The sequence below is a fragment of the Nicrophorus vespilloides genome, unplaced genomic scaffold, assembly GCF_001412225.1.
Source record: "Nicrophorus vespilloides isolate i.1.1-1 unplaced genomic scaffold, Nicve_v1.0, whole genome shotgun sequence".
NCBI classification, from domain to species: Eukaryota; Metazoa; Arthropoda; class Insecta; order Coleoptera; family Silphidae; genus Nicrophorus; species Nicrophorus vespilloides.
The window spans coordinates 280,485-307,796 of record NW_017100108.1 but is presented as its reverse complement, the minus strand read 5'-3'; the positions used below and the strand labels follow the sequence as shown (position 1 = coordinate 307,796).

At 30.9% G+C, this 27,312-nt stretch overlaps 4 protein-coding genes across 7 annotated transcripts in view; 2 read left to right on the top strand and 2 right to left on the bottom strand.

Annotated features, from left to right (window-relative positions):
• The window catches only part of LOC108568370 (ras-specific guanine nucleotide-releasing factor RalGPS1-like), a 26,952-nt gene extending 23,437 nt beyond the window's left edge, over positions 1-3,515 (bottom strand). Inside the window, exon 1 of the mRNA XM_017929428.1 lies at positions 3,319-3,515. The gene's annotated coding sequence lies outside the window, so the exon portion shown is untranslated. The remainder of the gene's footprint in view (positions 1-3,318) is intronic.
• Positions 3,516-5,587: 2,072 nt separating this feature from the next.
• LOC108568330 (SET and MYND domain-containing protein 4-like) lies at positions 5,588-8,795 on the top strand. Its single transcript, XM_017929337.1, has 10 exons — positions 5,588-5,767; positions 5,828-6,059; positions 6,111-6,249; positions 6,294-6,417; positions 6,471-6,638; positions 6,702-6,987; positions 7,049-7,368; positions 7,611-7,791; positions 7,847-8,090; positions 8,143-8,795. Exons 1-10 carry the CDS (start codon positions 5,664-5,666, stop codon positions 8,319-8,321), a joined length of 1,977 nt encoding a protein of 658 aa, XP_017784826.1. The 5' UTR covers positions 5,588-5,663; the 3' UTR covers positions 8,322-8,795.
• A 2,838-nt stretch (positions 8,796-11,633) lies between these two features.
• On the bottom strand, positions 11,634-18,024 carry LOC108568352 (protein sax-3-like). Of its 4 annotated transcripts, none has more exons than XM_017929381.1 (7): positions 17,778-18,024; positions 17,426-17,689; positions 17,076-17,254; positions 16,864-16,993; positions 14,868-14,891; positions 13,765-13,908; positions 11,634-12,472 (listed from the first exon to the last, which is right to left on the bottom strand). In XM_017929381.1, the coding sequence occupies exons 1-7, from the start codon at positions 17,845-17,847 to the stop codon at positions 12,273-12,275; spliced, it is 1,011 nt and encodes a 336-aa protein (XP_017784870.1). In that variant the 5' UTR covers positions 17,848-18,024; the 3' UTR covers positions 11,634-12,272. The 4 variants fall into 4 exon arrangements, with proteins under 4 accessions (XP_017784870.1, XP_017784872.1, XP_017784871.1 ...); XM_017929383.1 differs by having other exon boundaries at positions 11,634-12,442; XM_017929382.1 differs by lacking the exon at positions 14,868-14,891.
• Positions 18,025-18,120: 96 nt separating this feature from the next.
• Positions 18,121-27,312, top strand: part of LOC108568350 (protein retinal degeneration B) — a 29,045-nt gene continuing 19,853 nt past the window's right edge. Inside the window, exon 1 of the mRNA XM_017929376.1 lies at positions 18,121-18,255. The gene's annotated coding sequence lies outside the window, so the exon portion shown is untranslated. The remainder of the gene's footprint in view (positions 18,256-27,312) is intronic.

The window sequence follows — 27,312 nt, the reverse complement described above, 5'->3', positions numbered from 1 at the left end:
AAACCGAAAAACATGGCAAGGGGTCTACGACTCAAAAAAGTTTGGGAACATCTGGCATAAACGGACAAAAATGAAATAAAATATATTTGTAATACAAATAAAACTTTTCTGAGTAAGTGTTAAATTTGCTTTGTCAATTTAGTTAAGTGAGTCGCTGATTATATTGACGTAAGAAAGATAACATCTGCCAAATTGAGTTTAATAGCATGAAAATTTGCAAGTCTTAAAAGCACACACTACCGTCATTAGTTAAAATAACATAGTAATGCAAAACAAGTGAAAAATTACGAGTTATACTAATCGTTTAAACTACGCTGTAGAAAAACTATTTGAACTAAGTAGGTCAAATTGAGATTTTTTAACTAATAATAAAATAGATTCTATTTTAGTTTGTTTCATTCACGTCCATCAATCAAGAAAAATCTAAACAGCGGGAATGAAAGTAAAACAAAGGTATCCCAAATTTCCTCGTACATATTTCAATTATAAATAACCATTTCTGGTTCGATATTATACAAACTAACTCAGTTGAAAGTGACTTTGTAAGGAAATATCGCGGTTAAAGAAAATGGAGAAAAGCAGATGGAAAAGAAACTTGACGGTTACCTTCTACTATAAATATATACCTTTTACTTTTGTTATATGGTGAATTTCTCTTATAATATTAAAAGCATCGAACAATATATTTTCACGATACAATAGAAGTAATAAACATTATTTTATGCATACACTGTGAGTTGTTTAATGTAAAAGTAATTGACTGAAAAATAAAACAATATATTTTAAGTAATATACGGCACATAACCTTTTGTGTGCTTGCCATGCCTTTTCGGAAATAATTCAATTCATTTTGCTCGTTAAGAGAAATGCTGGTTATGCGAGGTTCCACTGTATGTCTGAAATGCGCGTCTTGTTCTTCCATTTTTAAATTGGAATAAAAACAGAACAAAATAACTAATCCATACAATTTTTTTTTACTAAATTAAAGGTGGAAGTCCAAACAACAAGAAAACAATATGTTAGGTGCTTTGAACACGTTGACAAAACAAAAGAATGTGCTAATACCGAATGTGTTAAAATCCGCAATCACTTAGTTGCCAAGACAATATCTATAAGAAAAAGTTAAATAACTAAAATAATTCTATGACAACATCATATGGATCAAAAGTATTTCTAAAGCTATAAAACAGTAATATTTAGTTTTGTAACTAAATAAATAAACAATAATATTAAAATTTGCTCAGTAAAACAAAGTACATTAAAATTAAGTGACTGTTAAGAATGAGAAGTTTTCATATAGACCTTTGTTATTCATTTTTCAGTTATGTAATATTCAGTATATTCCATTGTATGAATAATTATGTTAAATTTTCCAATTGTATGGTAGAAGAATCAATTTTAAAAAGCGTACTCTCTTCGAATAAAAAAAAATGAATAACATGTATAAATTACATTTCTATAACATAATATATACGAATACTATACATTGAAACGTATATAGGTCAAAGACTTTTAAATTTAAATATATACAAATTACTCAGGGTGTGTTAAACCCTGATGACAGGTCTGATGGGATTAAAGAAAAGTATTTACAAAAATAGAGCCATTATTGATTTAATAAAATAAATTAGTAGTTTAATCCTAATTTTAGAAATGAAAGTTAAGTGTTAGTAAAAAAAATAATATAAGTGAAATTACCATTTTGCACAATAATTGAACACCAAGCTAGACCATCCCTAAAGATACCAAACGTAGGTAGAACGTTGTGCTTTTGCTTCTTTATGTTGCGTTTAAAGCTACTGCATCTCAGATTTACCATTCTATTTTTTTTCTCTCGAACAAAAGGTTTCTTAAAACGAGCAGCTGTCCATTGCATAATAGGAAACTACCTACTGCGTCTAGTTATATAATGGTTCAAGAAGATGCCATCTGTGCATTTTAGATATCAAGAAATCAACTACAACTCATTTTTAGAAAGAAAACCGAAACACCTTTTGATTTTTTACTCCAAACACACATATTGTTTGCAACTGTTTAATGTAAAAAGTAATAGTTTATTACATCAATAACTTGATGTTATTAATATTACATGAAACTATTTTTTTTAGTAATGTGGAAATAAACCATTTTAAGGAATAATACAAAACAGTTGAGAGCCATATTATATCAGCAATATCAACTATTATTATTATCAACTAATTATTAACACTTGTAATATTATATAATTGTGTCCTGATTGTGGTTACAAGATAATATAATAATTAAGAAATTATAATAATTTCAAAGAAAAAGTTGAGATGCAAGAATATCTATAAATGTAGAAAGTATTTTTTATTAAAAAAATATAAATTATTATAAATAATAAATGCATACATACTCTGATTTTAAAATTAGCAAATATAGATAATATGTTATTTTACATTCTCGATGCTACACATAAATATTGACACGTTGGGCGTTATATTTTTGTTGTTACTTTAACACGATATTGTTTAATAACTACAAATACTTCAATTATGAAAGTACACAAACTAAACCGTATAGTTTTGGTTTTCATTTGTAAATAATAGTGTTTTAATTTCATACTAATTTATAGTGAAAAATTTTAAAATAAATCTCATTATTATTAGAACTTCTAAAATAAAATTATAAAGGAGGGAAAGAGCTATGGTCAAAAAATCATTAAATTGTTATGATTAAATTAGGAATGTTTAACTGTTAAAATTATGAAGATACCCATATTAACAAATTAAGTAATTTCAATTATTATAAGTTACATAACATAAATATAAAAAGTAATGTTTGTCCATCAATATTCAAAGGAAACACAGTTAAATAAATGCACTTACGTAAGGTATTTATGAAATAGTATAAATAATGCAATGGTGTCATTCAACTCTTTCTATTTATTGTTATTTGTATTAACACAAGATAAACAATTGAAACCAGAAACAAGATAGTAAAGGGTGGTTGCTACCTCTTTAGTTACGTGCTTTAAATTAAATAGAATATTCACGACGTATAAACATTTCCACTTAGTTCATTTTTAGGCAAAATCGATCGGTTTCGCCCAAGACGTGCGAGCATGGATGAGAAGGAAGGGCGACAAAGAGTGAGAACGAGAGGCAAACATAACAGCTAGAAAGACATTGAAAACGAGCCAGATGCTTAATTTATAAATAAAACGAGATCGAGTCCGGCATTGAGATCGAGCGGGACGCCAAAACAATGCAAATAAAAAGGTGGCAGTCTCAGGAGGCAGAGGAGTAGGAGCAAATAGTAGTGGACCTCTGAATGGATGATGAAATTTAATCTTACCTGCAGATTACCTGCCAATTTATCGCAATGTCCCTGTGTTACGCGCTCACTGACACCATTCGATTGTTTATAACACACTTGAATTTGACCGATTTTGACTGGCACGATCAACAACAAACCAACCGTCACGATGGTCGAAAGCGAACTGACAGGTGCAGGAAGATGTGCATTGACAGCTGACTCTGTACGAACCAAAATAGTACTTACAATTAGATCTCAATTACATTGTACATGAAATAAATAACTTTAAATTGAATTCACTTTGCATTGACAATGATAAATGCAAATGAAAACGAAAATTATAGAGAAAAAATTATATGTACAGTTAGTTGCCTATACATTATAAACTCCGGTGGCAATCGCAAGCCCGACAACCGAAATACCGTCAATCAAATTACCGACGTTTGAAATACCGACTGTATCAAAATCCCGACGTTCGAAATCCCGACTGTATCGAAATCCCGACAACCATAATCCCGACTATATTAAAATACCGACAACCATAATCCCGACTGTATCATAAACACGACGATATCAAAAAAATTACAATAACATTTTAAAATTATTTCGGAGCGTAGTCACCTTGTGTTACACTTTTATTATTAATAACAATAAATTATTATTAATTTATTTGATTTTGTTGAATTATATTAGAAGACTATTGAAAATTTACAATAATTATTATAATAATTTAAATAAAAGACAACCGTTGATTGGCTGCTGTAATACTTTGTATCACATAAAAGTCATATTTGCTGTTTTATAAAAACTCATTTCATACCATTGAAGAGAGTGGAATTATAATAAAAATTAGGTTAATTTGGTAGAAATTAATTAATAGATTATAACAGTTATGATTTTCACAAAATCTTACTAATAATATTAAGAAAATATAAATTTGGAAGAATGAAATAAACACAATAATTTTGAATATAACAAATTACATAAACAATTTAAGGACAATATATTTATTCTTGATTTAACTAATAAGCCAGAAACTATCAAAGATTAATAAATATACACAAAAAGGAACAAAACGATTACTTCAGAAATGAACACCAAACAATGTTCGCTTAAGTCCCCCAAAGAACAGTCTTCCCCTGATTATATTTATTATTTAATTATCATACAATCACATAATGATATATGCAAAGATTCAAAATAGATTACGGACTACAACTGTTGTTAATCAATAAGTGAAACTTACAAACTTAAATAAATATATTTAAAACGCAAAAAAACTTATGTTCCAAACTGTTTGACAAATGTTTTTTTTCATTTATTTTATTTATTTACTAAAAAGTGTATTAACAAAAATGTTCACTGTCAGTTGCGGATTAAGGATACTTGGGGCCAAAGACTGATGCACGTGTCTCATTGCCTTAATGAAAAATCCGCCATAGTTCGTAGTTTCTGCTTAATTAATAAGAACAATCAAAATATATACTGATACAAGTATTTATACGTTGATAGTGGTGATCAGAATTTTTGATAGACACAAACACTTGCATAATAATTATAATAAAAATCTGAAATGTATTATTCCTCTTCTTTTTGCAATGCCATTTCAAAAACATTATGATTACGAGTAGTTGAAGATGTTCAGTTTCTATACTTGCAGACATTTCCAATTTAATACAGTTTAAAACGATTTAATTGTGAAAATTATCCTATACCCTATACAAGATTATCTTGTAAATAAATGGTATGTTTATGAATTGGTTCATCTAAACTTTCTTATTTGACTTTTGTGTAGGATCCTCGAAAGCCATAATAAGAACTCGGAAACTTTAAATAGTTTCTATTAATATCCAATAATTTTATGTGTGTAGTAAGAAACAGCAACAGACTAAATCAATATATTCATGATACAATTATTCTAGGTACACCCGATAGTTGTTCAATTTTCATCATCTTTCGCGCATGATGTCACCGGTGACCAAAGTTGTATATAAAAAAAGATGCGTGCGCATCACATATGCTAGAAAGTAAATGATCCACTCCTCTCATTTACTGCAATGGTGACGCTCAACATGCGCTTGGGCCTACCCTGTTTACTTGTATCATGCAATAAATTATGATATGTTGAAATATATGTACTTCATTAATGTATATATATATATGTCTACATTTAAATTAATTATTATTTAACTTTGTTTATTAATAAATCTATTTCTAAAAACACATTCAGAAAATAGCAAAATTAAAATCGCTGTAAAATTGGTTGCGTTCTCATGTGCATTGTGTTAACCTTGGTCAGTAACAAGCAGCTAACCGGACCGGTGTTGTGTGGTCCATCTAGTCTAGTCGACAAACATCTGTACGTTCTAACAAGACTGTTTAAAATGAATAATTCTCTGGTTTTGTCCGCTATATTCGATCAATTCCCTGATATGCAAGGGGATGACGAATTTATTCTTTTTAAGCAGTTTTTTACTGCTAGAAACATGTAAGATATTTTGCAATATAATATTTAATATTAATTGTAATTATTGATAATTTACATTAGTTCAGTGCTGAAGAACTGGATGAACCAAGCTAACAATAACATGTCCAAGAAAAATCCTGCTAAAGTTAATGATCAGATTCATAAAGGCAAGGAGCTGTACTTTAACAGAAGTTTCGAGAAAAGTCTCAAGAAATTTAACATGGCACTTATATATGCACAGTTTGGCAGTAAGCTTTATATTAAAGCATTGTGCAGCAGATCGGCTGCATTTTTAATGCTTGAGTTATATGAAGTTAGTCAAATTTCATTAAAAAATATATTGTACTTATGTTTTTATTATTAGGAATGTTTGGCCGATATTAAACTGCTTGAGGCATTTAATGAATGCAAGTTGGAGCATAAAATTAGGAGACTGAAATGTTATTTTCAGATGAACATGATGGAAAAGTTTGAAAAGGAAAAAATGGAATTGTCAGGAAAAGGTAAATATTATAAATTTGTTTATAAATGTCTAATACTTTGTCAGATCTTGAGATTATTACCAGCTATCAGAAGACTAACAAACCCAAAGAGTATCATAAATTTAAAATTACCTTACCGGAAGTCCATAATGAGAAGTTCTTGAATGCTTCAGACAAAGTCAAATTGGAGTAAGAATAAGTAGTATTCCGAATACAGTTTAATGTGGTTCTGTGCATTTTAGATACAAGGGTATTTGGCAAAGAGATGTTGTTACCACTGTAGATGTAAAAGCAGGTGATGTACTCTTTGTAGAGAAACCTTTTGTGGCAGTTTCTGCACCAAGGGAAATACAGGATTTAATTATATTTATTTGTTATGAATGTTTGCAAATTGGAAGCTATATGATACCGTAAATAATCGTACATCGTTGCATACGCAAAAATGCCCTACTCACTTCAATTTGCATTTTTAGGTGTAAATCATGCGTGTACTGTTTTTATTGCACGGAGGAGTGCAGAGATAAGTCTTGGGAGTCTTGCCACAAGTACGAATGCAATGGTATGCACATGTTCAACGCCACTGGCGGCACTCTGTTGGGATTGAAAAGTGCCGTGAAAGGCATCAAAAGTAATTTCAAGTTCTACGATCATGATCACGAGGAATGCACCAAAAAGTTTGGCGATGCCGAAGATAATTACATGTATTTTAATTCTTTAATACCAAACACCTCCAATTGCCCAGCCAAAGAATTTTTAGTTGTAAGCAAATAACAAAGATCAGCAATCGGCTGCAGTGTTCGTTGTTCCTATTTGCTTTCAGGGTGCAGCTGTGATCGTCTTGCACTTGAAGGAAAAAACATCGTTTTTTCAAGATTTGGAAATGAAATTGGATAGACCGGATGCTATTGATTTTATAGGTGGCTTATTGACACGACATCTCATGCAAATTTACCTTAATTCCAGCAGTATCATCAACTATGAATTAAAGTATAATTTGAACGATAAAACACTTCTACCATCGAGCGTCAAGAAGAGCATGGATATTGTAGACTTGATGATGTTTCAAAGCTATTATGGGGCTGGGGTCTATCCTTCCATTAGCATGATGAATCATTCTTGCCAGCCAAACACAAATATCTTGTAAGTGAACATAGTATGTAAGACGTAAACTTTAAAATAGGATGTTGTTAACATCATCCTCTACTACGTTATTGGGTGACCTTAATATTTATTTTTTGCACATTTTTGAAACTAGCAAAGCGATTGTATTTTTAATATTATAAATATCATAATTGATATTTTTTGGATAAAATTTCATGATGTGGTTCTGAAGTTTTGGTATTATTATCATTTTATTCTAATTTTCATTATTTATTTTTCAGTTACATAAACGATGTGGCCATTGTTAAAGCTGTGGAAGATATTCCTAAAGGTAATCAGGTATTCAATTGCTACGGTATGGATCATAGGTTTACAGATAGAGTTGAAAGGAAACATGCGATCTTGGACCGCAATCTTTTCGAGTGCCTTTGCGAGATCTGCTTGGATCCCAGCAAGGAATTTGTACGTGTTTCATAAGAGTATGGGGGAGGGAACGGTAACAAATGAGCTTTTCTAGAAAATGGTTTACAATCACGTGGTATGCATTTGCGGTAACATACTGGCCGAAGATCAAGGGACATGTAATGAATGCAATCGACCATCCATTACTACCGCACTTCTGGAGACTATACCATGCATGTATCCTTTGACCACCCTCGACAACATCGATCACTACGTCGCATTTTGGCCGAGGTTGGCTTGGACCCACGAGTTCATCTTCGATACCTGCAAGGCCGTTGCAAAACTGCTGAAAAAACAAGGTGAGCATCTCCACATCTGCAGTCCAATAATTGCTAATAACGCTGTTTCCAGGTCAATACTTGGCTGCTATTATGTACCGCAATAAATGCGCCGAGATCACCAAGGTGAAGTACGGAAAGAACTCCAAGGAGTACGCCTTGCTGTTGAACGACATTTGCAATGACAACAACGAAATCGTTAACAAAATCTGCAAAATGCACTACCCAGTCGAGGAAGTTGAGATCGTTTAAAAAAGGTAAATGTATTACCAACCAGTATTTATAATTTTATGAATTTCTTTATTGCCATTGTTCTGATTGAAAATCAGGTCTGATATGTATACTGTATTTATTTATAATTTCATATTAACTGTCAGCATTTTATGTATGTGTTGCTTTAGATACAAAAAAGATATATGGGAACATAGAGTGCTTTTAGTACAAACAGTGTCTTAATGTATAGTGATGTCTAAAAAATATATGTATGTACTTGTACTCTTAGGTCTAAAGAAATAGCGTAGTATTATGAAGAATGTCAACTTGAAGAAGATGTATCTGAACGTCACACATCATATCTACAACGTTATAATACAATGGATTTTACATTGTAATATAACGTTAACTTATAGATTTAGCAAAAAAAACATGCCAAAGACATCGAATATGCTTTGAAAAATGAAATATAGAAGAATGTAGATATTAGATTTAGATATATGTCTATTTATGATAAATGTGAAATAAAGAAAAATAAAAATCTATAAATAAAGTACTCGGTATTTATTCTTAATATCTTACACTCTGTTATCGTTATTCATTATGTGTTACCCTTTTAATTGTTCCATGTAATTCAGGCACTAAAATCCAAATATATTTACCGAAGCATCCATGTCCAGAAAGCACCAGGATTTGATGAAAAGTTGTTTCACTGCTTTTTGGTTACCAGGGCTTTTCATTTCTGGTATTAAGCGTCAAATATCATTGATCCGAGCTGTCTCCTTTTTCAAGTAGTCTAGTTCTCTATCTCACAATTCTCTCTAGCTAGGAGTTCTATTGCTATGCAAGCTATTACAACGCAGTACAACGGCTCTGGAGTTTATCAATACGTGTTGCAAATCCTTATTGCTCTCCTATGCTGTATCGTTTCCTGTGCTTATTTGTAGCTTTGCACCTTCATTGCTTCTTCCCATGATGGATAGACTTCAGTCCATAGTTATTTATTATCAAACTACTTTCTGCCGTAGTGGCCGGATGATTTGTCCTATAAGGTTCTCGATTATAACTTTTTGACATTATAAGATTTTCTATTCACAATTTCAGTTTCTGAAAAAGTCTGAAATTATAACATTATTTCATTCCGTAATTTTATTATTTTATTTATTTAACAATATTTATTGGCCCATTTAGGACTAAAGGATAATTTTATTAAGTATAATCTTTTAGTTATTATTGTTAAATAGATTTATAACGCTTTCAGGGCCAACATCCAAATCAATTAGCGAAAAGGTAAATTGAAGGAAGAAAATTATTTCAATAACAATTATTTTTATATAATAATAAATATACATCTGTCAGAAGTAGGAATTGGCATTTATCGATATGACGTGACGTGTGCTTTGTATAATTATAAATGAAATATCTATTGATGTCAATCAAAATGCTTAATAACTTAATCATGATCATCATACAACGAAGTAGATATGCATCAGCGCGTTTTGGATTAACACGTGTAGCAGTGAATTATGTATGTGCATTTTGAAAATTTCTGCATATGTACAATGAGAAATTAAATGTTTTTAAAACGTTTTCATGTGTAATTTAATTATTTACTGCGTTTGGATGCACTTTCTCATGTATCTCGCACAAAAACAGGTTTTACTGTATGTGTACATTTCTTTAATTCTAATTTATTACTGAATATTTAAATAAATACATAACATTTTCCTTAAAACTTATTTTTGTTTTTTTTAGATTATTTAGATATTGGAAATAATTAAATATTAGGTCGATAGCCCTTTGGTTACAATTGGTGACAAATAAATATTTTTATTATTATTAAATATTAGGCAATAGATATGACTTGTCACTACAACAAAAAAATGTTAGGATAAAAAGTAAGAAATAAAATTTAAAACCAAATGCAAATTTTGCTAATAGCTCTGTATTTATTTTGTTTTGTGAAAAATGATCATATACAATAATTTCATTGGTAAAATAAAATGTTACAAATCGTAGTCTGGTTCAACAATAATATATAAATAATATATACATAAAGAAAACGAAATGCTAAAACAGGCGACTAGTTCAGTTAACATTAGAAATATGGTGTTTACTTTTATTGATTCGTATTGTTTGTACATTACAGCTCTAGAAAAATAGCATATCACTAATTTAGTTCCGTCTGTTGAGATCATTGTTTCGGTGATAAGTAAAAATTAATATAAATCGTAACAGATAAACAGTAAGAAGCAAATCCTTTTTTTTCTAATGTATGTGTCATTTATTTTTTGTGTGTGGGAACCTAATTAATTAATACGCTTTTTTTAATTAATTAGTTAACACGATCCACTAAACGAAGCTTTTAATTATCATTTTATGTCTCAGGCGCAAAGCAAAGCTTTCCTCCCATAATATATATATATATATTTTCCACGGATACACGAAACAATTGTATGTAAAAACGGTTACAAAAAGCCTTAATTTCTAATATAATAATCTAGATATTTTCCATACACATATATAAATATATCACCGCGTTCACAATATAAAATGAATTTGTTTCATATAAAAAAATTACAATTTGTTTTCTTCTCATTTTCATTTTTTCAGATATGACAAATTACAAACACGATATCGTATTAACATTAGATTTTCTTACTCCATCTGCCTCGTTTAAATGTTAGTTATATCGGTATAAAACATAGTTTTTTTTTTCTTGCATTAGAAATCACATTGTCCGTACAAAAAAAAACAACATAACAATAAGTTTCAAGTAGTGTCCATTTTTAATTCAGCCTTCATTGGTATTATTCAACAACAATAACGACAAAAACAGTCTTTTGAATTTAAAAAAAAATGTCTTTTTCATTTCATCGTATAGTTATAGAGGCCTCGATTAAAATTGAATATTACCAAAAGATCTGTCGGACGAGAATTCGCATAAGAACTTAATTTATTGAATCAATTGATCAGTCTATATGTGTGTGTTCAGTGTAATGACTGTAGCATTTTTTTGTTGTTGGTGCTTTTGAAATGATAACCACGTTATTTGGTATTAAGCTTATAATATAATAATTGGTGGGACACGTCCGTATTTGACTAGCCCTTAACCTCGCTCAAGTTTCCTTAACAATAGTCAACTATTACTTTAGGCACTGTAAAAATTTCCGCAGCACATCTCGTACAAAGAAAAAAAATCAACTCAACCAATGCTATCTTATTATAATCTCTCCTCGGGTTCTTTTTCATCATTTTCGAATATTTATTTATATAAAAATTATTTGCACGTAAAAAGCGCGTTCTTTAAATATATATAATATATAGTTTTTTTTTGTATTCATCCGTTCATAATTATGTACTTAATTATTCAAAATTTTCATTTTTCTTCCATTTGAGCTACAACAATGCCTAAGTCCGCTTTCTAAATTTATTTAAAATTTATATTCTTCTTTCATTTCAGGCACAATTCAAATGATACAACCTCTGTTTCTTTAAACATTATTAAGTTATCAGTAACTATTTAGTGAACACAAGGTTTATTTATATTTATATATTCTCCGAAATTTTTCGTCGCTTGATTGCCAAAAAACGAAACCTTGATTTGTTTAGTTTTAGTATCACAACTCTACGAGTGTCTTTTTTTTTATATATTTCATTAAATCTAGTAAAATGCGTTTAATAAACAAACAACAAAATAAAAACACGTTACGAGTAAAGACGAGGCACATTTTCTTTTCTCCTAGTATCGAGAGTCCCCGTCTTGGAAGCCATTCGCACTGAGAGTTCAGATCGGTTCTTTTTTTTTTACTTTACTTTAAGAATATTGCTTTTCTGTCGAGGCGTGCGGGTTTCGAGGATGAGAGTGTGTGTATCATATATGGTGATTTTTCGTTACCTACAGCAGAATCAGTGATCGTAGGACTTTGAAAATTTGGAGCGTTTGACGCGGACGAACTCCAAATTTTCAAAGACCCGTTTCAGCATTAACTAGAGATTCATACTGGGCGGCGGATGAACGACGGTGTTGTTGTTCAGCCTCGTCGTCCTCTCGTTGTTGCTGTTCTCGTCGGATGGGAAGCGCTCGGTGTGGTCACCATCGAAGCCGGGATTCAGTATTATGTTCGGCACAAGCTCGATGACCTCCTGGTCATCGGATTCTTGAACACATAACCCCAACTTGAAACAATCTTCTCGTATGGGAAATAGGTTAAATTATTGTTTTTGCGTTTCTGGCAGTGATGGCATTCGACATGTTAAACATAGATTTTTTACACGCATTCGCAGATCTTGCATTTATATAAAAAATAAATAAAGATTAAAGAAAAAAAAACGAATGATTTACTTATAACAGTTTAATTATTAAAACATGCATACATCAACAACAAAAGAGAAAACAAATTAAAGTAAGCAGTTACTTATTTGTACTAAACATGCTTATTTCAGAAACCGAAAATGCACTTTGATAATTATTGATATAAAACGAGATACTTGTCAAGTATTAGCAAAACTATATTTTTGTGCGTAGCTTCCAAGACTACCTCCTATACTTGACAAGTTATTCAACAAAATAATTTCATTCGAACAAGTTGTCAAATGAATAGCATAAGACATTGAATCATTTTTTATATTAGTTTGTTACCTGCAATTTAATCTCAGTCGAGTAGGAGGGTTTTCCCCGACATGTACATTTTTTATGCTTCCGGGAACGTCCGGGAGAGATTTAGATCGGCGTCCGTGATTTAAAAAAATAATAATAATTAGCTAATCATTGCAACGTCTCGTTGTCCTAGTTAATAATTTTCAAACATGGCAACCCTATCCAGAAATTTAAGTCATAAAATACCAATACGTCATCTCGTGGACCGATAGAAATGTAAGCATGTGTACTAACATTTTTAAGGTCAATTTACTATTGTCAGGTGAGAAAATAAAAACAGTATGTTATGCACCGCAAATCTCATTAAAAAATCAATTAGACTAAGTGCATTTCCGGTTTTCGAGGCTAAACAAAAAAAAATAACACTAATCAAACAATCAATATCACAGTATATAGAATATGCAGCAACTTTAAACATTTCGTTCTTAAATCAAATTATTGTAAATAATTTTTAATAAAAACTATTTGTCCGCTATCTACAATAGGCACATGCGGATTCGCCGGTGAAGAAGCGTCAACAGAGAAATCTATATTTCGATCTAATTTTAAACTAGTTCCGTTTGATACTGCTTCACTGAGGAATACACAGGCCTGCACTATAATACACACAAAAAAAACATAACGATACATCACAAACATGTAAAAGCAAACAATAGGACTACAAACGACTCGCTAAAAGCCTCGATGGAAATAGTGGAATGGAACCAGTCTAATATTGGTTTTCTTTTTGTTAAAGAACACACAACCGATTGGTTTCCACTATCACCATAGGCCATTCAACAATAATTGTTCGATAACAACTTACATAAAGCTACAACTTACCGCTAGGTGCTCGGCACTCTTGGTACAAAAGGAAACAAGTTCCGAATCCCAGAACGACCAATGTGCCCATGACTACGCCCACGGCAACCACCCATATACGAGTGTCGAAATTCTTTACACCTTGCAAAAAATGCCTCTCCAATTCTAAATCGAGTTGTTGTTTGGAAGAGAGAGACAGAGAAATAACAAAAGGCAACTTTTGTAGCTACTACACACAAACAACAATCAAACTGGGGGAATCTAAATTCTAAATAATTGGCTGATGGAAAAGTTAGATATATATGGTACATTTAGAGTTAAAAAAAGAAAAACTCGATAATCACATTAAAAACAAAATCTATAAAACATTACGTTAAACAGATTAAGGACTTCAAATTGTGCTAAAAATAAAGATCATTTAGAAGAAATATTGACCACTTATATTTTTATTTCATAAAAAAACTTTTATTTCGTATCGTTTCAAATGTTATATATATATTTCTCGCGAGATATTAAACATGTTTTATAGTATAGTAAATTCATGAATATTTGAAAGATGTGTAACACATGCAAGTTTAATTTAATAATCAGATTATTTCGTAAGTTTTATTATCTGTAATTCTATTGAATAAGCAATGATGCATACATGATGATATGCATATTTTTAAAAGCTTTTGCATGGTAGTCATGATACAACTTTGAATAATGAAATTGGAGTAGTTTCCAAGTATGAATGAATTTGCAATAATGAAATTGAAGTGGTTTCCAAGAATACGCGTATTTGTAATAATGAATTATCGAGTTTTGTATATTTTTTTTTGTAGATGTGGAATTCAATTTTGATCCAATCAGAGAAAAAGGAACACTTAAACAAAGAATAGATAAGTAGGACAGAACTAAAGCTAAAGTTGCGTCTCTAATGTTAGTTCACTAAAACGATACACAGACAAATCATTGATCCTTTCATTGGAGATCTCATGAATTGTTATCGACTAGTGGCCAAAGCATGAATTATTGAGCGCCAACGAAAGGGTCAACGTTGGTTTTATTTAGGAAAATTATTATAGATCTTGTATTTAATGTCTTTTTAGTGTTATTATTTATTCTTTTGTTGCTAAACGTACCTCTAAGTCTTAAACTATCTTCATCTTGAAATATTCAAAAAAGAAAGAAAAAAAAGCGATAAAAACAAATTAAAATCCATCCTTCATCGCAAATATTTTTATATATAGCCACCAAAAAGAAATCATCATACATCATCATCTTAACATTTCAAAGAATCATTACCACCGAAAATACCAAAAACCATTAGAGAATTAGAATTCCAGTTTCTTGTAAATACCGTTAAGATACCGTATTAATAAAACATATTCAACAAATCATTCAACTCTGACATTTTGTGTTATCTATTTAAAATTAGTTTAAGGCCACGCATATTTAATTAAATTAACCTTTTTATTTTTTCTAAATAAACCATCATCTAATTAACGTAAAGTAATCAATTATTTAAGTGTAAAAAGGTTGAATATGTACTTTTTAAAATTGTACATACAAAATAATAATAATAATGTTTATTGCATCAGTCGTACAAAAAANTATACAGAAATAAAAAGAACAAAATAAATATATATAATTTCAAAAAAAGTCAACTGATTCAAAGGGCTTTTGACCATAGGTCTTTCTTATTTAGAAAGAATTTGATTAATCAATGATAAAAAAAATAATGCAATTATTGAGATTTTTCAATTTTTAGTTAATTTATAATTTGAAACTTTGAATTTGATGTATTTTAATAGATAGATTAAATATTCTGGTACTTAGAGTATGCTTTTTTTATAAATCTTTCTGTGTTTTATAATAACCACTGCCAACTCGTTTCTATCCTCAAGTATGTACAAGTATCACAAAGGCTTATGATTATTTACCACTTGTCGCAGAGATTTTCACGCCAACGGCACTTCAAGCTAATCAACTCAAATTAACCAAGGTTAAAATGTTTCTGGAATGAATCTACTAAACGATAGAATAAAGAATTTTACAAATGTCTACGTATTTCGTTGGAATAACCTTGTTCGAGTCGCTTAGGGTCGATAAGGAATCCAGAAATAGGGCTGTAGATAAAAAAAAAGATAATTACGCTTTCTACGCGGGAGAGTTATTCTTATATTTTTTTTACATTTGTACTTTATTTACAATTTACTTGAAATACATTGTATAACTTCAAATCTTTGTTCTCTTCGCAAAATAATATTCAAGTCCATAAATTTTGAAATAGGTATGGTTTCATAAGGCCAAAGCAAATTAAATTTTCGAGAACTCAGATCAATTAAAATTAGATGGCACCAGCATTTAGGAGTCCGGTGCAATTATAGTTTTACCACTGCATAAAACTTAAAGAATATAAATATTTCGTTGATTTTGTTAATGATCAATTAACAGGATAATAAAAGCAAGCGATAACATTAACCATTACGTTATAAATATTACTAAACATGTCAGTATACTAAATATATTATTTATATAAGATTTATTTCTGGTGGAAATTAAAAGAAAAACGTTTCGATCGAAAAATATGTTGCTAATTTTATAGCGTAAAGACATTCATTACGCGACACATTCCAAGTATTTTTTTTTATTAATACAAGTACATATGCCATTTTTTTAAATAACTTTAGTAGCAATTGTCACGTAGTGTCTAGCCGGATTTAATTTAAGTAACGTAAGCTGTAAATTAATATTTATATCCCAAATTGTACGTCCTTTACGTGTATGATGACGCAAGTTGTTGACTATATATATATAGTGGAACCTCGCTTAACGAGCACCTCACATAACGAGCATTTCGCTTAACGAGCAAAATGAATTGTAAGAAAAATGACTCGCTTAACGAGCGACGTTTCGCATAACAAGTGACGATGAGAAGAGAAGTCCCGGATTGCGCGCCTGTTACATCATTTTTAAAACTTGTACACATATGTGTAATTTTTAATATGTTTCACTATACGAGTATTTCACTATACAAGTAAAAATCCAGAAGTTTTGAAATGGATTAAACTCGTTAAGTGAGGTTCCACTGTATCTTGATAAGTATGTAATTATGAGTATTTTGATGACACTTACCGGCCGTTTCGTTTGATACTTTCGTGGTGGAATAAACGACTGTGATTTCGCTGTTCCCTAAATGATTGGTAGCCCAAACTCGGAACGCGTACGTCGTATTTGCCTCCAGCTTGTAGACATCGATTTGGCGCTTAAATAGCATGTGCGTTCAAATCGCAAATTAATTAAACCTACTCTGTTGAAAGAGCAATAAGAGATCTGCAATGAATTACCGCATTCGGTGGTATGTGGATGGGAGTAATGTCGAGCCATTCGGAGTCTGAGTCGGCCAACCTGAACTGGGCAGTGAAGTAGATGATGGGGTATCCTCCTGTGCCGCTGACACCCCAAAGTATAACAGCCAAAATCGTGCTCTGGTGCACTTGTACATCGATGAGGGGAGGCGGAGGCGCTGCCAAGTAAATTGCCCGGCTTTAATTTGTTTGTTATGCAAATGCCAGCCTTGAATCTCAATCTCTTATGTAGCAAAGCAGGAAGCAATTGCCAATTACGTTTTATTTCATGTTCATTCTTTGTGATTGGATAATAAAATTCAAAAGCAGTAGCAAAAACAATTACTTACTTCTGACGATTACTTTCATTTTGGAGCTCTGCTCCTCGTTAAGCGAATTCGAAGGGGTGCAGGTGTAAATCCCCGAATCATTCTTGTCGACTTCCTGGAGGAACAGAGATCCATCCTCCTGTATACTCAATCTCGGCGCCTGCTCATCCTCGCTCCTGCCGTCGCGGATCCACATGACATCCCTGCTTTTCAGCACTGGACATGGCAATGTTAAATTCTTACCAACATCAATTAAATATTGCTTCAATTTGACTGGCGTTCCAGCTGAAACACAGTAACCATCACTTGACATTCGCTCAGTATTAAATCGCGTCGACGGCAAACTTGAAATATACAAAATTATTAATTATACCTGTGGTGAAAACATTGAGAGGAAAGATGTAAATGTAGTAGAAGTAGTAGAGGCTTTTTTTAACATACATAGTTTAGCATTGTACTCGTAGACACTAGGGAAATATTATTCTGTTTTGGGGGAAGAGTTGCATAGAAAAACGCGGAAACAAATATAACAAACAACAAACAACAGAAACCCTTTGTCAAGTGTGGAATCTAAACATTGCAGACAGTGTGTGTGCGTGCAACACCCAGCCAATACGATCACTATCGATCGGGCCACACTCGTAAGGATGAATTCCCCCAGATTCACGTTACTCGTCGCCGGTGCATTGAGCGCTTTACGTTGGCATCCGTGCGTCCGTTCAGTTGTCAAACTTGCTCAGCTGAGTGCGTGTGCGGGCGGTGCGTCGTTCCAATTCGAATTGATCGATTTGAAAACACTATCTACAATTGATTATCAGTGAGTCAAGCAATCGGATCATGGAATACGAACGGTGAGTCCTGCTCGCACACGAGCATCAACTTCTTTCACGCGACACGCGATTCCTAGCCCCTTGGGTGTCGTAAACCAATGCTGTCCAAAAACAAAAGAGGAACCGGGCTTATATATACAGATAGAAAAAAAAACAACATCGTTGACTTACTCGTGAACAACAACAGAGAAGCCGGCACCACTAATTGCATGTTTATTAAATATTCATTTCCTGTTGTTTTGTTTGAACGTTTTAAGTACTCGGCGAAACGTGAATCAAAACATTACATGTTTGCATAATTTGAGACGTACATTAACAATATATTTGAATATACTGTTAACTTGGTTATGATTTTTTTTGTAGTTCATAAACTTATACTTCATGCATTTTAATCCAAATTTAATGCTTTGTTTATTATATTGTAACTATATATACTCACATATATTTATTACATGGATTTATTTCCGTAAAAGTTTTTATTTTTCGAAAATTTAAATATTCCAATTGGAACTAATAGGATGCTAATTTAGCAGTTCCATTCCCATAAATTAAAACTATAATTTGCTTAAATTACGCATAAAACATAAAATTGTAGTTTCTTGCATATTTTAAGTAGTTGACAATTTATAAACTACTGTTTTATCATATATATTTTATATGTTTAATAACGTTTATTGTCCATAACAATATTAACATTTCTTCCAACTCAAATTATTGACATTATTAGCAAAGTTAAATATTTACTTAATAAAAACTTTTATTTGCACCAACTTTTACAATTTTATTAGAATATTAAATTGTAATAGGAACTTTTTTTTTTCTGTCGTCATCAATGTGAACATTGAATAAATTTAAGATCGCGGTTGACAATAGATGGATAATCTTTCCCGTTGGATAGTTACCAATAAGATGATTTGAACATTAATAATTACTTAAATCTATATACTAAATCTAGTGATTTCGAACGCTTCAGCCTGTTTGTGGTTTCACTGTTGTCGAGTAGACCAATAGCCAGAACATTAGTATGTGACTCCAGTCTATCATTTATGTTGCTATTGTATCCTCGACCATATTTATATGAAGATCTTCGTGTATTTGTTTATTCCTGACGAACCATGGAGCCCAAATATTTCTTAGGCATTTTGCTTGAAACATTGTATAATTTGATTGTTCGATTTACTGGCCACACCTCACAATAGAATACCATACTGTCGTGTCCCGGGATTAAGAAATCCTTGGACACCGTGGATTATCTCGTAGTTATGTCGTTGCGTTATGAATATTAAATGCAATATTCTTTTTAATTACTTTTATTATACACATCGGAGTTTTATTGAAAAGTCAACTATACAATAGTTGATCTCAGGTATTATTAACTAAGAGTTACATTTTCCTCTTAAGTTAGTATTTTTGAAGTAAGTGCTCTTCCTTGGTCTCTTCCAAGTAAGTCTTCCTTCTTATTCGGTCTGCTAACTAAGACTTCCTCTCAGTTCGACCACTTAGCTAAGACTAAATTATATAATACAAAAATGTGTTCATTTCAAAAAGGGGCTGCGTGGGAGAAAAGGGTTTGACCTTGTCGAAACCACAACCGTTTCTTTATCTAAGTTTTATGATCCTGTTAAGTGGTGATACAAATAGACGCAACTATACGATTTAATGTGTAACCGTCGTTCGGAATATTCCACAAGTTATTCTAAATAATCACGTACAAGTATCCGTTTTTATATTTGATTGATACGTTAAATATGATTTTTAATAATTAAGAGGCTCTAACAAATATACATATTAGTTATACAATGGATGACAATAAATTGGTCGGCCACGACAATACGTCCATATTGGTTTCAGTGTTACTTTGTATATAAGAAATTTATTTTCCACTGATAGAAGCCAGTATAGTTTTCTAAACTTTATTTCTAATTGCTCCCTCTTAGCCTGAATGTGATCTTTCCAGGTGAGTCTTCTGTCTTGGTGCATGCCTAGATATTTGACTTTTGTTGCTTTGGGCTGATCTTGTCCATTATGTCTTACAGTTGGGCAGGTGTCTATCTTTAGCGTGAATATAATATGCACGGATTTCATTTCTTTAACTGTTATTCTCCATTTTTTAAGCCATTCTTGTAGCTTATCTAAATTTTCCTGTAGATATTCGGATGCTACTGCTGGGTTCTCATCTGATGCCAAGATTACTGTGTCATCAGTAAATGTTGCAATTGTAGTATTGTTATTTTTAGGAATATCTGCCGTGTATAGAGGTAAAGCAGTGGTCCTAAAACACTTCCCTGTGGCACCCCCGATTCTATTGGGTATAAATCGGTGTATTCGTCTTCTATTTTTACCTGAAACATTTTATTATCGAGGTATGATTTTATTATTTTAAAATAATTATATGGAAAGTTCTTCTCGGCATCTCGGACTACAACAAGTAGTCCGAGATGCCAAACTTTGTCAAAAGCTTGCGATATGTCTAAAAAGGCAGCCGAGCAGTATCTTTTACTTTCCAGGTCTTGGTAGATGGTATTTACTATTCTGTTTACTTGCTCTATTGTACCGTGTTTGCAACTAAAGCCAAACTGATGGTCTGGTATCAGCTTGTTTGACGCTATAATAGGTTCCAATCGGTTAGCAAGAAGTTTTTCGAAAACTTTTGATAATATCTGTAGAAGACTTATGGGTCTGTACGACTTGATTTCTTCGGCAGGTTTTCCTGGTTTAGCTATTATTATAATTTGTGCGACTTTCCACTGCGCTGGAAAGTAACTTGTACGTAGTATAGTATTAGATATTTGAGCGATCAAAACAATTCCTTTCAATGAGATTTCTTTCAATAGTTTCCCCTTTATTAAGTCATAGCCAGGCGTCTTTTTTGGCTTTATTTGACTATTAATATATGTTTTAATTTCCTTTGGGCTTATTGGTTTTATTGGCATTGACATTTGAAACGGAGAAGATAAATAAGCTTCAACTTATTTAAAGATTGTTCTAAAATCTGCGAACATTTCTCACGTGATGTTCTTGCCCAGTTTCCGTCGTCTTTTCGTATAGGAGGGATTCTTTTCAGTTTAGATGCAGCTCTATTTAAGTTTGTTTTATCTTCTGGAAGTCTATTATTTTGTCATAATCATCCAAGTCTGAGTTTTTCTGAAATCAAACATATAACATATGTTTGATTTCAGAAAAACTTGCGTTAGGTGAATAGGAACTAAGAAGATTGAAGTTAATAACATTTTAATTTATATGTTTTCAATCTATGTATAAAACGACGTTCCACTGTATAAATAATAATTATATGAAAGATGAAACACGCATGGCCAACAATTAATTATTTTTATTTAATTATGATTTTATAAATACATTTTTTGTTATTTATTTATGCAACAATTGTTTTTTTTTTGGTACAAATAATGAAGCATTTCAAATTATGAGACGTTGAACATGTTTAATCTAAAAGTTAAATTATTTTACTGAATTATTTAAATCCTGTTCATCAATTTTAATATTTATCATTTAGAATGAGCAGATCTAATAAAGAACGACATAAGTTCTTCTTCATTTAAATTGGAATTTAAAATGATTGATAAAAATGAAATTGAACTAGCTACGATAATTGTACATGTCATACACACAGCCACACGAACACAATAAACAATACTTTTTTATGCACATTTCCTTTATATCATTTTGAAAGCTAATTATTAATGAAAATTATTTAGAATATCAATAAAAAATATTAATATATCAAATATAATAGTAATACTATCCATTACTTTTTAATGGACACTTATAATATTTGTATTTGGGGCGAAAAGACTGCGACCTATAACTCATTGCATATATTTATATTCATAAATGCAACACATAATTTTTTTTTATTCTTAAATATCTATAAATACATATTTAGATTGTGTATATTAATATTATTTAATGTTCATAAATAAATACATACTATTACAATTATTTGTATAATGAACTTAAGAGAAATACATGGAACTCGTTGAAACGATTTAGATATTTTGCAATTTCTAGTTCAGATACACTTAATGGAACACCGTGTTAATGATTTGCCGCCAGGTTTGTTTAGATTGCCATAGTTTTCACCAAATGCAATTTCAACGAGAGTATCATATTTTCTTTTATTTGAAATGTAAGTTCATTTTATTAAGGAAACTACTCAAGGTTCAAAGTATGAAATTGAAGTAGTGCATTTTACGTTCTTACATATACACGATGGAATTATTTATTCTTTTTATTGTTGGTAAATTATGTTTTTATGTTTTAATATCTCAATGTTTACAAGTTGTATCTAATAAATTAGATAATGTTATATATAAGATTTTTAAGTTTGTATATGAAACTAATATACGCGTTTGTTATTTATAATAAATATTTTTTCAGCCGAAAGCAGATGACGTACGTTGTACAAAACTGAAAAGGTGGATTCAACTACATAAAATAATAAAATGTATATATAAAAATAAACAGAGTGCAATTTTGATCTGCGAAGTTAAAGTCAGGCATCTGGATTATATCATCCCGTTTCCACTCATTACACCACTATGTAATGGAAATAGCTTTAATCCAGGAATGCAATGGTGGATTTTGGGGAGGTCACCGAGCCACGTGTTCAGCTAATTCCATATAATGTGCCAACAAGAGACCAAATTAAACAAAGTAAACATTGCACATTGTTTCCGCGATGCGTGTGAGTAGCGTAAATAATTGTTTAAAACAATCGACAATTATTTCTATTTTCAATTACGTATAAAATGTTGAGATTCATTACTTATTTAATAATCATGTCCGTCAGTTGTGTACCTACAATAAGAAGTAAAATTATATTCATAATATTTTATAAAAGTCATTTTTTTATAAACTTTGTGTGGTTAACACTAATTCAATCTTACATAAAGACACTTTTAACTTAGACCAGGGGTTTCCAATAATATGACATGGCGCCCGTCGACCTATTTGTGTTTGTCCGTAGTTGTTCTATCATGAAACGAAAAGTTTTTCGCTTAACTTGGCAAAATAGATATACCGAATGTGGTCCAGGGAGAATACTTATTTTATTCTACTTATTTGTTTATTTAAATTTAAAATATACACTTCATAAAACTGATGCTCTTATTGGTATTATGAACTTAGACTTAATAAAGCACATATGATGAGTAATTATACAGTGAATTAAAAAAAAAATTAAACACTTCATGCTTTGTGAGCATATTGTCTAACGATGTCCTATCTTTAATCAGTGTCAAATCTTCGTAGTTCTTAGTGGTGAAAATAAATACATAATGCAATTATTATTATGAAATGCCATTAAGACTTAGAATTTAGTCTTAATAAGTTATTTTTTATCAGAAAGAGGCAGAATTGGAATTACAATTTCGGAAAAAAGAAAATCATTTTTATCTATGTGATTACAGCCTTATCTATGTGATTACAGCTTTATTAAAATATTATTGAAGGTTCACTTGGTGTTAAAATAAAATGAAAGAAAACCTTAGAAAATATATTTACGGCAAAATTGGTTTTATATTTTATTACTATAGTCTATAAATATCTAAGAGGATTTGAAAGAAAATATAATAAGATTTAATTTCAATAGATTTGTAAAATCTTTCATATTAAAAATGTGTATGAATTATTCATAGTGAATATATTTTAATAATTTGTTTTGTGTGTCAAACATTTTTGACAACATATTCTCTTTCAAATTTAATAAAGAGTTTACGTATAATGCTAATAATTTTTTTTTTAATAAATTGTGGTCTTTCCGCCATAATTAAATTATTTATTTTTTTAAATAATATGTAAGGTTTATTTTGTATGGTTAATCAAGATTAACAGCGTTATTAAAATATCAAAGTAATATTAATAAAAACAAAAAGATACTGCATACACAAAAATAACAGGTTCGAATCAAAATCCCGACAATTAAATTCACGACATTCGAAAATCCAGACAGTATCAAAATCCCTACAGTGTCAAAGTCTACATTATTATATCAAATAATGTTTATCACATTTCAACCATAATCAGGAATGCTGTTAAGCTTTCTTTCTAATCATTTCGCACGTCTTCGATAAAGTATGATATTTTCCATACAATTTACAAAATAAATTGCACTAGTTTTAGAAGCTAATCAAGTTTCTAAAGGCTTCGTGAAAACATTTTTTTTATGTTTGAGAATCGAATTATTCTTAACTCTTTGAAGGGCTAGAAATTCCTAAATTTCTAGACCCAAATAATTTCCAGACAACTACGTCTACAGAAGTTTGGCTTATCAAGATTCATCCTTTGATATACCCACCACATTAAAGAATAATTCCTCTTTCCTGGACATTTAGAAAATTATAATAATGCCCCACTAGGGATGTTCAAAAGGTGGTACATTGTGTGTACCAAAGAGTTAAATCAAATAAGGAAAGGTTGTCGATTAAAATAGCAATATAATAATAATAGTGCAATGTATGATTAGCTTGCAGATAAAGTAGATTCTTTTGGTATATATTTGGTAAAATATATGTTATCAGCAAGAAAGTTTTGCAAATGAAGACAAATTACTTGTAATTGAAAAATTCATACTTATATAAGTATATAAGTATAATTTAATGATCTAAGATTTGTTAAAATAACTAATGTAATATTGAAGAATAATCTATATATGAACTTCAAATGAAAAAAAGAATATTTTAAACCACATACAAAAAATAAACAGCACAAAACGAGACTTGACTATATGAATGAAAAATAAACGATCATTTATGTATAAGAAAATAATCACTTGACAATTTCGAATCGAGACCGTGTATACATTAAATCTTATGTTTCGACTACAAGTTTACAAAATTTGCGTTAATAAAAGTAAAGCAAAATTTTTAAATGTAAATATAATCTTTATAGGTGGAATCTTGCCAAGGTTATTGGCTCAAATAGCTCTAATAAATGTACGCGCGTTAATTGGTGAAAGCTACATAGTGTATTTATAATAATAACATTTATTACAACAAAATAAATACAAATTGATCTGCTGCAAAGGGCTATAGGTCTTTCTGTCCGTTTATTTATATTTGTTTAATTTTGAATTGATTCGTGTATTATCAACATTTACGCAACATCAGTACAATAGTGAATATGAAAGTATTTTCTAAATTTCTTAACCGGAAACTTCCGTAGATTTTTATCAAGAAAGAGATCTTCTGACCCATTTACGTGGTGCAGAGTGTATCACTCGGATGCAATTACTTCTGATATGACGTTTCATCATCATCATCGTCGCGCTTTTAAAATACTTTTGAATCCTTTTAGAGCCCTTACGACCACTGTGGGCTGGAGGGGGTTTTATGTGCTCGGTAGGCAAGGACGACGAGTCTTTCGGCCGGCATCGATTTATCAATGACGTCATACCGAGCGTCAGTGACGTAAGCGGAGGAGAGTGCGTGCGTTCGTTTTCGTTTAATTTTATATAATATATAATTCCTGCTCCGTTCCTTTTTTTGTCCTTCTCCTTCCTCTCGAGTGATTCCTCTTTGCGTAGAGAACCGATTCGTGTGCGAAATTCTCATTGCCTTATTTTTTTCTTCCTGCTTAATATAATCCTGTTCGCGTATCCTTGGAACGCACGTAACGCATCTCAGGACACATCAAAGAGAGGAGAGCGTTTCTGTTTTCATTCTCAGCTATTTGGCATGTTGTGGCCGCCTGTTTCTAGAGCCGCGGTTCTAGTTTTCCCATGAAACTAAATTTAGAGCAAACGGTAGAAAAAAACAGCAAAGTGTCTGCTGTTTTGTCTGGGAATGTTTTTTTGTAATGTACACGTAATACGTAGAGTGACCTACAGTTTTCTTTTTATTTGTAATACTAAAATTGGGAGATTTCTTCCAGTAAAATATTATGTCATTACTCACTACTTTTATGTAGCTGCTGCAAATAGATTTTATGCATATGCGATCTTAAGCTGAAATCTGAAAATTACCAGAACACGCAGTAAAGTTGTGTTTAGTTATCCATCAATTTTCGTACGATCTGCTTGAACTATTTGATTACATAACATTTTTTTATATTGCTAAATCTATTTTAAATTATCAGTAGAGAACTATCAAATAGTAAATTTCCAATTATTTTTAATAATTGAAGTAATTTGTTACAAAACTTGTGTCAACAGTTAACTGCTTTATAATTCAGATTAAATTTATTTAATTTGATACTTCTCGTAGTCGAGTATTATTCTCAAGTTTAGTGTATCGCGAAAGTCTGTTAAAATAAGAATTTTAATTAAAATGTCTAATACGAGCCCATAACTACTGTTTTACATTTTATTTGAAGATGTGCACCATTTAATACCAATGTTAAAAAATATAAACCCTGAACACGATTAATTCGTACCGCGTTATAAATAAACTCAGACATAATACAATCAGAACGCGTCTATTGAAACTTAATTCTAATTATTTACTTTCTCTTTTTTACATAATTCATATTGAAATTGTCAATCTATTATTTATCCATATGAATCAATTAATGCCATCAATTCATCTTCATCTAAGCTTTAGATTATAATGTCTCTTCCCGAAATAGTTCGCGAAGTGCTATCGACATTTTTGATCACAGTTATATGGAAACCGCATTGTGAGACTAGCGCGTTATGGAAAGGTTTACTGTATATAAAAGTATTATAGTAATAAAAAAACAAATAATAATGTCATTTTTGAATGAGAGAGCAAAACAACGAGAATGCTTATTATAGTACTTAAATGCATATATTTAAAAATGTAAGTTAGAAACAGTTAAATTACAAAATAAAAAAACTCAATACAATAATATAAATATCATAAATAAATAAAAAGTTAGCTGCTTCAACCAAAGGTTCCATTATTTTATTATACAGTAGTTATTATTATAAAGTAGACGCAAAGGTAATACCGGGAGCATGAGATAAAACAAAGCTGTAATAGAACCATTAAATATGTAATTTTATAGCTTGTTGTGTACTCTAACAGCTGTATTCAATCTCGGTCTTCTACAATATGAATATATTTTAGGATTTTAAGAGTGCTGTGACGAACTACTGAT

Excerpts from the sequence above, each read along its gene's own strand:
- LOC108568352 (XM_017929381.1), bottom strand. The coding sequence starts at position 17,847 with ATGTATGTTAAAAAAAGCCTCTACTACTTCTACTACATTTACATCTTT. Across the intron at positions 14,892-16,863 it reads AGTATCAAACGAAACGGCCG|ATGAAGATAGTTTAAGACTT; the intron begins GTAAGTGTCATC and ends GAATATTTCAAG. Across the intron at positions 13,909-14,867 it reads AGATAGTTTAAGACTTAGAG|AATTGGAGAGGCATTTTTTG; the intron begins GTACGTTTAGCA and ends AACTCGATTTAG.
- LOC108568330 (XM_017929337.1), top strand. The coding sequence starts at position 5,664 with ATGAATAATTCTCTGGTTTTGTCCGCTATATTCGATCAATTCCCTGAT. Across the intron at positions 6,418-6,470 it reads TCAGACAAAGTCAAATTGGA|ATACAAGGGTATTTGGCAAA; the intron begins GTAAGAATAAGT and ends TGTGCATTTTAG. Across the intron at positions 7,792-7,846 it reads TGGATCCCAGCAAGGAATTT|AAAATGGTTTACAATCACGT; the intron begins GTACGTGTTTCA and ends GAGCTTTTCTAG.